The sequence below is a fragment of the Carassius carassius genome, chromosome 41, assembly GCF_963082965.1.
Source record: "Carassius carassius chromosome 41, fCarCar2.1, whole genome shotgun sequence".
Lineage (NCBI taxonomy): Eukaryota > Metazoa > Chordata > Actinopteri > Cypriniformes > Cyprinidae > Carassius > Carassius carassius.
Genome location: NC_081795.1, coordinates 2,665,608 through 2,678,627, shown reverse-complemented (window position 1 = coordinate 2,678,627; position 13,020 = coordinate 2,665,608). Strand labels below are relative to the sequence as shown.

General features: G+C 36.7%; 1 protein-coding gene across 1 annotated transcript in view; it reads right to left on the bottom strand.

Moving 5' to 3' along the window:
- LOC132123421 (ephrin type-A receptor 4-like) overlaps positions 1–9,218 on the bottom strand; it is a 40,180-nt gene extending 30,962 nt beyond the window's left edge. Inside the window, exons 1-3 of the mRNA XM_059534019.1 lie at positions 9,043–9,218; positions 8,317–8,384; positions 3,324–3,987 (exon numbers count right to left, since the gene is read on the bottom strand). Coding sequence (XP_059390002.1) covers positions 3,324–3,987; positions 8,317–8,384; positions 9,043–9,139 — 829 coding nt within the window. The 5' untranslated portion in view covers positions 9,140–9,218. The remainder of the gene's footprint in view (positions 1–3,323; positions 3,988–8,316; positions 8,385–9,042) is intronic.
- Positions 9,219–13,020: the final 3,802 nt, after the last annotated feature.

The window sequence follows — 13,020 nt, the reverse complement described above, 5'->3', positions numbered from 1 at the left end:
TAAAAATGTCTTAAATAATATAACATTACATATATACTGTGAGTCAGTGTTGAAGTCGAGTCACCAACTGTCGATTCCGAGTCGAGTCTCGAGTCTCAGTGTTAGAGTCACCGAAGTCGAAGTTCGAAGTCAGAGTCCCCAAAGAAGAGTCCGAGTCGAGTCCAAGTCGAGTCACCATTACCAGAGTTCGAGTCCGAGACGAGTCTCGAGTCCCGTATTGGCAAAAATGTTACGTTTTTTGAGGAAACAATATCAACCAACTGAGTTGGTAGGCATTGAAGTCCATTATATGAAGAAAACATCCTGAAATGTTTTCCTTAAAAAACATAATTTAAGAAAAAACGCCATGGATATCCTGAATGGCATTGGGAGGAGTAAATGATTAGGAAATTTTCATTTTTGTGTGAACTAATCCTTTAACACTGTATTACAGAAATAAACTCGGCGAAAGAAAGAAACGTGCATTTTACAGGACACTGTATTTTAAAGATACTTAAAACATAAAAATCAATACGATATGCCGAGAGAGAGAGAGAGAGAGAGTGTGTGTGTGTGTGTGTGTGTGTATGAGAGAGAGAGAGAGAGAGAGAGAGAAAGAGAGAGAGTGTGAGTGTGTGTGAAAGAGAGAGAGAGAGAGCGTTTGTGTGTGAGTGACCCGAGTGATTTAGCGTGAGTGTGTTTGTATGTGTTCAAGTGAATGTGTGTGTGTGACGGCATGCGACTGGTCAGAAAGCAGCGTGTAACGATAAGGGCCATTCAAATATCGTGTCTTTTGTGCACTCAAGTTCGTTATTTCCAATGTAGACGCGCGGTATCCGCGCTCATAATGGAAGCATCCAGGCGCGTCCGCACCGCATCGAGTTAAAAACATCTCAACTTTTCAAAATGCCGCAAGCGCACCGCGGGTCATGTGACAAGAACTAACCAATCAGGTTCATCCTTTCCCGCAAGTGCCCGAGCGCTTTGGGAAAAAAGTAATGTGAAAGTAAAGTGAGTGACATCAGTGAGTGTGTTGTCAAGCAAAGAGAGCGAGCGATAGCAGTGTCTGTGAGGGAAAAGAATAGATCCCGGCCGGTCTTGGGCACGAAACATTTTTTATATACATTTTTAGTCAAAAACAACGTGATGAATGCTCAAGTCCGAATTTATATATCCATTCTCTGGACTCGTGACTCGACTTGGACTCGCGGACTGATGACTCGTACTTGGACTCGGACTCGAGTCCAAAAGCCGCCTTTCCACCGTCTCCGACGAGCGACAAGCGACAGACCCGAAGTCATTCATTTCCAATGGAAAGTAATGCAGGAGCTGCGTGGAGTTCCGATCACATGCATATGTGGAAATTTCGGATCCGATTTGAGCCCCAGACACATTCAAATATTTGAACTTCTGCGACTAGACCATATACGAACGCCCAACTGGATGTGATGTATTCTAATCAAAACTATCGGTGCGAGGTCAGAATTACCAACAGCTCCAGATGACTGCACTTGAGTCCTGAGCGAGAACATAACCTTTGACCCGTGACCTCTCGAGGCAAAGGTCAAGAGTGGTGCAGGCTTTCCCTCATCATTGCTATGGAAACCACACAGTGTTTGCAGTGCATCTTTGCAGCACTTCTACAAATAGCAGCACATGTCTAGATGCCATTAAGCACAAGAGAAATCCTACTTTCTCTTTTCTTTCAACACGTCTGTGTGATGTGTATTTATTATTGTCACAGGCTCTTATTTGGCTTGATCTATGGCAGACTGAAACGTCAGTTTTAAAGATAATTACATTTTTTTCTCCTCATACAGATCCATTCATCACACTCACAGCCCTCTGCCATTTTTAGACTCTTGATAACATGCCTCGACTCATTCCATCTCTCTCTCTCTCTCTCTCTCTCTCTCTCTCTCTCTATCTCTCTCTCACACACACACACACACACACACACACACATCCACAGTTAGTCACATCCTATTATGTGGCATGAAGTTGCCAAAAATCTGTTAATTACAAAGTCCAGAGCCCAACTAGTATGATTATAATGAAGTTATTTCCATGAGAACGCTCGGGTGAGGACGCCACTCGTGGATTTACTGCCTCTCCTCCTCTTTCTTTTACTCTGTGCTTGTAATCAGCATCTCTTGTTCTCATGGGAGGAGAGACCTCGGTCCTAGTTATTAATCACAAATGCTGATAAACCAATCAGAAGCACTCTTATTACCACTTGATGACAGACTCGTGCTTGAGAGGAAAAGAAAAAAGACATGCATGGACGGACGGAAGTGTTGTTCACCGTTCAGAAGTCAATTGAGAATCCTTTTAAATTTTAGTTCAGTTCCCGAATTTCAACTTGAGGTCATACAAACGTATATTAAAATTCATTTAAAAATGCAAAGAAATTCCTATGTATGGAAGCCTGTTTCCGCCACTGAAAAAAAAAAAAAAGATAAATGTGACTTTCTCATAACTCAGACTTTTTTCTCACAGTTATGATTTAAAAAGACGGAATTATGAGATAGAAAGTTTCAATTTTAAGAAAACATCATAGTTGTGAGCTGACTTTTTTTTCCTCAGAAATGGACTTTATAACTTTTGGATTTTTGGAACAATTGGAATTTGTTTCTCACAATTGTGGAAAATAAAATCAGAATTGCAGGATACAAACTCACAACTGCAAGAAAAAAAGTCTGAATTGTGAGATAAGAAGTCATTTTATCAAGTCAAATTATCAATTAATTTTTTTATTTCGTGGTGGAAACAAGCTTCCATATTTAAGTCATTTTTCACGTTGTATTTATGACTACAACAGTTTTGGTGGGAAAAAATAGACATATTAACTGGCGCTAGCTACAGTACCTGGCACAGATCTTAACAGTTCTGAAACAAATTCATCTGTTTACAAAGTAGGTATTTGGCACTTTGTAATATATGTATATATATATATATATATATATATATATATATATATATATATATGTCTAGTGACAGGAAAAGCCCCTGAAATTCTAAACATACATAAAATTAATAATATTTTTGTAAGTTCAGAAAACTGCTTTATGTTTCAGGAGGACTCAGACTTTCTGTATATTCGATATATTCAATGAATGGTACAAAAAGGTGTTTTCTGAACTGTTTTCTGCTAAAAAACAATGTACATATTGTGAATATCTATGCTTTGGTCTCTGACTTTAAGGTTAATAACACAGAGAGTGACAACTTCCTGGGGGCATGACCAATTAAAATCAAAATTCCAACAAATGAAATGGAGCCGATTCTAAAATGTCCCCATGATCATTGAGGCTAGTTTGAGTGTAACATCAGAAGTGTCTTACCCTGACATTGCTCATTCCGTTCCTCATATCCAGGGTTGCACAGGCAATTCCCAATGGGCACCAGCCACTCTCCATCTGCACCGCAGTACATTTTGGGAACCTCCTGCTCCTCCGAGTGATTCACACAGGAGCCGCGCACCTCCACCAGTGACGACGTGTCGGCTCCGGTTACCGTGTCAGGAAACTGTGCTAGGTTCCTCACAGCTAACGGACACTTCTTGTAAAACACATGAACGGAAACCAGAGCGATGCAGGCTCCTACATCCTGGAAGGCCAGATAAAACCCTGTGTGGCTCAGAACACCGACGTCCCGAATCTCAGTGTTCAGCTTCATGATCCGATCACCAACATCCACCTGCGTGAAGCTCTCGTCCGCCGCCACCGTGTCGATCTTCTCAAAGCGGCTCTCGTGAGCGTATCGCTCGTTATCGGAGTCAGACTCGAGGTAGTAGAGGTTGAACGTCTCTTTGCAGGTGCCGATGACGCCGGGCAGGCTGTTACAGTCACGCAGGGTGAATTTAATCTCGATGTAGATACGCTGCGCTGCCCCGCGCTGGATCCAGTGAGTCCTGAGCCAGTTGTTCTGATTGGGCTCCATCACGTTACACACCTGGTATGTTCTGATGGGGATGTTCTTCTCGTCCATGATGCTCACCTCTTCCCACTGCAAAGGACAGCAAAAAAACAATGTTAGAAATTAGGAAAATCAAGACCTTCTCAATGTCAAATTGAAATCTTTTAGAATACAAACAATGCAAAAAATACTACAGATCTCAACCTGTGATAAGAAGCATAGTTTCTAAGAGGGAACTTGTGATGAATTAAACATCAAATAAAGCAAAATGACTGGAAAAACAAAACAGTAAATAAAGCCATCTTCACTATCTCCAACAAACGACAAGCGATAGACCAGAAGTCATTCGTTTCCATTGGAGAGCAGTGCGGGAGCCCCATAATTGGTCATTTGGTTTTGTGTGGATAATTTCATACACTCATTATATTAATTAAAATCGTTAATTTTCCCATGATGAATAAGTTCAGGGTAACAGTTGCTTCACAACCAGTTTGAAAGTTCAGTGCGACTGCCACTAGGGGGAGAAACGCGACAATCGTATCCTAATGTCGCAGATAGTGGAAAGTCAGTTCAATACATCAGTATCTTAGAACTCGAATCAATTAATTAGCAGAAGTTATTTCTTCACCACATGCGTATGACAGCATTAACAACAGCCCTATATTGTTAAACAAATGTGGTTTATACGACGGAGATGTGAACATGTTTGGGAAACATTCACTACTGGCTAGTTAGTTTCCACAACAATGCATCATACTATGGTGGTTAATCAGTGAGTAATGTTGTTTTATGGGAAACACACCCCAGTGCAGTCCGATTCACAAATAAATAAATGAAATTAAAAATACTGATTCTTTTTATTGAAACAGAAACAGCGCAAGCGATTCCATTCACGAACAACTGACTCGAATGATGAGCTGGTTCTTTTACTCACACAAAGTCAAGAGTTCCTTTTTAAAATAAGGAGTGAATAAATAAAGTGTGGCAAATAATAATGATGTCATGATCTGGTCACTGAACTTCCATTAGTTCACCACAAGAGGTCATCATCTACAACACAGTACACCCTGGACTACATTTCCCATGCTCCATTGCACCAATCACAGTCACCTGATAATAATCATATGCACCTGAGACCAATTACACACACACAGCACAATCAATCAGACATGCTTCATAAGCATTGGACTTCCTTTCACACACTTCCGAGTATTGTTCTGCACATATCTCTCCCCTAGCGATAGCTGCGATACGTAAGCCTTTCCGTGTTAGTTTCTTATTTTCATAGTTTAGTCTTTAAATCTTTCTGTGTTCGTTTCTAGTTTTCATAGTCTTGTTTCAGTTCCTTGTTTTCATAGTCTTGGCTCTGTTTCTAGTTTTCATAGTTTAGTCTTTTTCTTGCCTTTCCATGTTTTGACTTTTTGCTCTGGATTCTGGGTTACCCCTCTTGCTTAGCCCTCTGGATATTGTTCGCTCATCGAAGACCCACGCTTGCCCTAAGAATATTCTTCATCTTTCCCTCTATATACCTGTTTGCCATGCCTGTTATGACCACGTCTCTGTGTAATAAAAGCTCACACATCTCACGACTCGTCAGCCACGTTACAAATGACAATAAATCACAGAGTATTTTATATATAAGTTTGATTTTAAGTGTTACAGGCGATGTCCTCATCCTGTTAAACAGATCATATTTTGTGCATGCGTACAAGTTTTTATGATGTCTACTGAAAGTGTTTGTTTTAAAATTAATACTTTTGAGCTTATTATCAATACATTAAACAATATAGTTAACAAATTATGACAGAATTCCTGAAAACATTCAGGACTGGCCAATTCAGATGACATGAAAACAGAATCGAAGCATCTCTATAAAAATTATGACAGGTGGTTGACAGCATAAAGTATGAGGCTCATCAGGAAAAAAAAAACGAAAGAAAACAAAAAATAACTGATCATTTAACTAAACAAACACAAGGTCATCCAAAGTGAAAACAGAACTGAACCTTGGGAATCTATAGAGTAAATGCATAACATCTGTTTCCCTCTTACAGGCTTGAGTATAAGTTTGCCTGAACTAACCTCAGAAAATCACCATTACTCGTCTTCTATAGCCTCAGATACAATAACAACTCTTGACAGTCATTAATGTTTCACAGCCTACAACACTTCTCAGCCTCTGCTAAACCAGCAGTGCAGCGACTGATTGGACTCACTGAGTTTCCTCATCTAATCAGCACTTATGATTTGTATTAAAGCAAATGAACACCATATAAACACATGCAAATTTAACTGTTGATACCTAAGAGTCTGAATGGGAAATATCGCATGTTAACTTACACTACAAGTCAAAAGTTTGGAATAATTCCAATTTTTAACTGTTTTTTAAATAAATACATTATGCTCACTAAAGCTGCTTTTATTTGAGCAAAAGAAATACAATAAAAATAGTAATATTGTGAAATATTATTACAATTTAAGATAACAGACTTCTATTTGAATATATTTTAAACTGTAATTTATTACTGTGATGCAAAGCTGAATTCTCAGCATCATTACTCCAGTCTTCAGTGTCACTAATGATCCTAAAAATCATAATTATTCCAAACTTTTGACCAATAGTGTGTTTAATGTGGACTAATAATTTGCCTTTGACCTTGAACTACAGGCAAATTTATTCATTTAGCAAATGCTTTTATCCAAACTGATTACAGATGAACACATATCAGTGAACCGGCACAGACTGATCTACAAATTTACAAAATTATTAATTTGCTATTTTAGAACACACAAAAAAAAAAATCTGTTGAAATTATTCAAAGTGCGCTAAAACTAATTGAGCATTTGTGAGATAATAAGACTGACAGCAATCTGTTGTACGTCAGGGAGCGTTATTGTCTCTGTTCGGCCCGTCTCTTCATCTGTGTAACTACGGAGGCCCAGAGGAGCAGCGCAGAGATAAGAACCTGGAGCTGCTGATAGTGGGACGAGAGGAGAAAGGACCTAATTGGCCGTATTAAAGTCTGAATACCCGCCCACCGTCCGTGCCAAAGGCCTGTCCATCACGGAGAAGATCACAGAGGGAGAGGAACTCAGGAGCTCAATGAGACTTGGATCGATGCGAAAGGAAGCCGAGCTGCTCCGGAATGAAAGGGAATTCTGTGTGTTTTATTGAATCGCTGATGTGCTCATTTAGATGCACCTGATCTGAAGATGTTAAACGGCTAATTGCTGATGAGGGGCTCCAAACAGTGCAGAAGCATACATTATCGGACAGAACCCGCTAACCCCCTCGGTATAAATCTCACACACACACATACACACACACACAGACATTCAAACAGACCTTTTCTCTGCCTCCGGGTTGCCAAGTCTCTCCCCCCTACCTCTTTTGAGAGAAAAGGGATAGAGTTTCCTAACAAAGGGCATTTTTGTCTTCCTCTACTATTTAGGAAATTTGACACCCGTCGCTGTAACCTAGCTTTCCGAATTTACATCCCAGAGAAGTGGACAGGGTAGGCTGATCTCACTTGTATTTGCAGGTATTCATACGTGACAAGAAGATTTTTAGACGTTGAAACGGACAATATCAAAATACTGACAGCAACTAAAATGTAAAATGCTTTTACATATGAGATGTAAAAAACCTTGAGGCTCTCTGAAGACCTGAACCAAAATTGTGTGTACACTGAAATTTTTATTTATTTATTTATTTTAATGGCAATGCTATAGAGCTATTTGGGGTTCCAGTCATGGGATGAAAAAATAAAACAGTTTTTATCTCACAATTCTGACTTTTTCTCTCAATTCTGAGAAAAGACTCAGAATCGTGAGACATTTCTGAATTTTTCCTCACAAATCCAAGTTCACATTTCACAATTCCAACTTTTTTTCAGTAAATGCTTCTTTAAAGAACCATTTTTTAGTGTGAAGAACATTTTAATAATCAGAAGAACTTTTGCAAGAACCTTGATTTTTAAAAATGTACCACCAAAATGTAATACTTAACGGCCTAAAAAGACATTATTAATACCTAAATTATTTATAAATAAACTCCAGATGGGTCTAATAAAAATAAAGTCACCTGCACTCTTTGCATGGCTGAATTTATCATCAAATTAGAACAGAACGGAACTGCTATAATGTATAATTAATTAACTTTATATATGTGCTATAATAAATGCAATGGTGTTAAACACCTTTAAACCCTGTCATTTATTAGTAATACAATGCAATTAACCATGAATTTAATATTATATGAATGTCAGTTCATTTTTAATAATTTAAACGTCCTTAAAGGTTCTAGGTTTTAGATGCATTTAGATGCGGTATCAATCTAAATCTGTGTTCGAACTCTACGTATGAATACAAATGAGGTCAAGCTGGAGAAAGAGGGATGGAGAGATGGTTTTGACTCACCCCTCCTTCCGTCGGGCTGGCGACCCATGCCAGATCTCCCTGCACCGATCTGGAATTCAGCAGCGTGACTGAAGGAGAAAAACACAGAGGACTTGAGAAGGAGATCACTAAAGCCTGTGCATCTTACCCACAGTGATAAAACTGATGCGAGGATGACGTTAAACTGATAAATAATGACAACAGCTGCAAAGGTGGCTGAAAGGTGACAAGAGAAGTGCACAGGGGTACGATCAAGTGCTGAACTGAGTAGGGAATTACGGCTATTTATTACAAATACAAATAATATTTATCAAATTAACCAACAAGAAAAGAAAAGTGTTTTTTTCTTAAAAAAATAAGCACACACTTTTGTGTCTTATACAGTAATGCATTAAAAAAAACTCTAGCCTTCACAAAAAAAAAAAAAAAAAGCCTTTCTGGACAATTATAAGGCCAACAAATCATCTTCAAGTTAATTAAGGCCTTATACAGCCTTTATGATCTTTGACATTATATGTAGGCTATTGTTTATATTTCCAGAAAACAAATTATCGCTATTCTATTCTTGTGATAAAAACGCCTAAATAATTTTAAAGTTATATATAAATATATATAAATTCTTTGATAATCTAGATAAAATGAAAAGGAGGTGTTTTTCTGGAACTGGCCGCAGATTGCCACTGTTTGTATTTGCGCGAGTTTCTCTCTGCGCCCGAAACTTTTCGTCTTTACTCAAAGCCCTCTCACCTTCATTCGCCGAAGGATTCCTCGGAGCGGACAGACCTGCACAAATCCCCAGGAAGAGCGAGGTGAGCGAGTAAATAATCCCGGCCATGAGCGCCATTCGTCCCGTTACTGTCTCTCCGTTATTCCTGTTTATTCCTCGTGCTGCTCCGGGCGACTGAACTGGAGGCGCACGAGACGCGCGCTCCGAGAACTCTGCTGTAGGGGGCGTGGCATTCTCTGGTGACGTACCTGTCAATTAAGAAAGAGAGACGAGAAGTTATCTAAATATTGATTAAAATTATCATTAGTAGAAGACATAGTATTTTTTTTATGTCAGAAGCTATTGAAAAAGGAGTATTTAAAACATATTTAATTATATATAAATATAATTAAAATGATAAAATTTTAAATTTTTATATGGAAATATAACTAATAATTATAATTATATAATATGTAATATATGTAATATTTATGTATATAATTACACATATAATTACACACACACCCATATATATATATATATATATATATATATATATATATATATACCACTGATCTATAATATATACGGTAGATTAGTGATATATACACACTTTTCATATTTAATTATAATTATTATACATTTTAATCTTCATTTGAAACGTTTTAATTATTGTACAAATATTTAACGTATTATTAAAATATATATTTTAAAAAATCTATCTAATAATATTACGAAGAAAAATATTTACGATCATTTTATTATTATTATTATTATTTTTATGATAATGAATAGTAGTAGTATTATAATAAATAGCATATTATATATATATATATATATATATATATATATATATATATATATATATATATATATATATATATATATATATATATATATATTATTATTATTATTATTATTACACTAATATTAATCTAATAATCCCAATGAGCTAATAATAGTATTTTGTTATGTAATTGGGATTATAAAATTATTTTAATTATTTTAATTATTGTTAAAATAGTTAAAACATTTATCTAACGCTTTACTAATTATTTTTATAATTTATAATATTTTTGAACATTCATACAATTTTATATAGTCCTGAAAAATAAAATAATAAAGAACATGAACGAAATAAACAATAAAACACAATATAACGAATAATAAAATGATGGTAATTAACGTATTATTATTATTATTATTATTATTATTATTATTATTATTATTATTATTATTATTATTATTATTATTATTATTATAGTGGTGGTGGAAGTGGCAGATCATTGAATTATGGCCTAATGAATTATGGACTGATCGTGTTTCGCCATCTAGTGTTCATTTCCTGACACACCGGGCAAAATTAACAAAATCATGTCTTTCTGAATCCACCGTGACGCGATGTTGCTTCATTTCTTTTTCCTCCAAACTCGAGCGAGTCATGTGCCACATCAAGACACAAATAAAAGAGACCCAGAGTGTCGATATTTAGCTGTTTGTGAGGTCAAAGGTCACATTCTGAGGGCATCTGTTTGGACTCAGTACAGTATCCTGGGGGTTTACAGAAGTGACCCGCTGCGTTTTATTATGCACCTCATTTTTTATGCATTCTCACTATGAAGTGAAATGTTCTCATTGACTGAATTCCACCTGACACCTGGCTCCCCTCATACAGTCTCTCTCTGCGCTGTTCCTCAGGGTAATATGCTGTGGGAGATGTTTCATCTCCAGCTGACTGAATCCAATGGTTTCCATGAGTGTAGTCCTGACCTCCATTGAGAGGGTCAGTCTGCAGCGGGTCTGTGGAGAGAGAGCTGACTAGGCCCCGGCCCCAGGGAGCCTGTGCGTGTGGATGAGGAGCAGCTGTACCTTCACCACATACTCTGTTCAGGTTTGATTGTTTAAGAGGCTTGCCTTGGAAGAAAAATACATTTAACAGCACCAGACTGACAGTTCAGGTGAATATATTTTATTAGAGTGGCAGAAGTGGTCTGCAAGACATTTGTTCTTCTCAACATTGTAAAAAAATAAAAATAGATAAATCAAAATTATGTATGTTTGGCAAGAAAATATTATGTAAGATTTTCTACTTCAGAGTTTCATATTTAATTCATTGTGTCACTTTTTGTCACTGTTTGTTTGTAATTGTTTAAATTTACAAGCAATTTCTGAGTGAAAATAGTTTCTACACCATTTTGTGTAATTGTGTGTGTGTGTGTGTGTGTGTGTGTGTGTGTGTGTGTGTGTGTGTGTGTGCGTGCGTGCGTGCGTGCGTGCGCGCGCGTGTGTGTGTGTGTGTGTGTGTGTGTGTGTGAATATCAGACAAGATGGAAAACATGAAGCTGCTGTGAATTAAAAAAATAATTAATAATTAAAATAACATTGTTTAATGTATATAATTTGTGTAACGTAAATATAATATTTTTATTTGATTAAAATAAAAGTGATTATATAATGTAATGTTTAAATGTTTAAAAATTATAATAATAAATACTGTTACTTTAAGTACTATCAAAATGTAAAAACTAAAAAAGTTATTTAAAAATATGTAAAATATTATTTTCAATGTTATTAGTATTATTAAAATTATTATTGCGAAAAATAGTATCAGCAGTATCAGCACTACACTCACAGTTCCAACAAGTTAATGTTTTTTAACAAATCTGATGCTGATATTGTAATTACTGAAATATTATTTAAAAATTTGCTGTGCGTCAAAATGATTTTAAAGACTTTAAGTCAAGAGTCAAGAGGTATTTGACTCTTGGTCGCAAAAAAGGTCGCAATAAACCACTAGTCCGAGAATTCTGTATTTATAATCTAAATCTGAAGCAGAATTGATGAGAAAGAGGAAGCAGATGTTGTTTATTCTGACCCTCGCCCAGCCCTCTTCTTCAACACTGTGACGAAGACACACTTGACTTACTGATCACACTTGAATTACTGACACCTTTAACAATGTAACGGAGCTTCTTTGTGAATGTTGGACTTCCTAGAAACTGACCCATAAATTAAGACTCTCTCCTAGGACTCTCATGGACTTAGGAGAGACCAGTAACCTCAACATATAAAAATAAATGGTTTTAAAGCCCTTTTAATACACAAGTATAGAGTACACTGTATTAACATATGTTTGAGGCAACCTGAAAGGTTCGCCAACATGTGAATTGTAAACAAGGAAATGAACCAAACTGGCGAATCAGGTGTCTGTTTTTACTTTTACAGCTGTGTTTGCTCAAAAGAATAGAATTTGAAATAATTAGAATTATGAAATACACACAAAAGGAACACTGGTATCACTTTCGCAACATTTGTTTTATTTATTTTAAATTTAAATGTATTTTATTTTGTACAAACATGGAAATAACATACATGATGCTGATTATAATTCATTTAAAATATGATTTAAGATGTTGCTGTGGGTCTTGCGCAAACTACATTTGCAAAGCATTTCTGTTATTTTCTGTGTTACAGTGTGGTGCAAGGCATTGTGGTCTGTTTCACAGTTTTTGGTTGTAAGTGATCTGGCAGTTTTGTGTGTGTGTGTGTGTGTCTCTGTCAAAGTGTGTGTGTGTGTGTGTCTCTCTCTCTGTGTGTGTGTGTGTGTGTGTGACAGTCATTGCATTTTGTCATATTCTCCACATATTCACTCTACTGTATTTACAAATACACCCTCCTGGAACCATTTATCAGCATGATCTGCTTGGCCTTGTGCAATTGTGATTAATAATGCAATGTGTTGCCACATCCTGTGGTCTGTTTGACATCAAGCTTTGTGCATGTGAATGACCTTGTGTGAGGTCTGATGACAGCCAGTGCTGCAACAGTGAACTGTGACAATATCTCTAAGATGCTTCTAATAACCAAAGGTTATTTTAGAGGGATTCAAAAGAAATCCAAAGAACATACTTTAGCACATACGTCTTCAACCCTGCTCCTGGGGACCCACTGTCCAGAAAAGTTTATCTCCAACCTGCTTCAGCGCACCTGGCCTGTGACTTTACAAGTGAACATAAAGA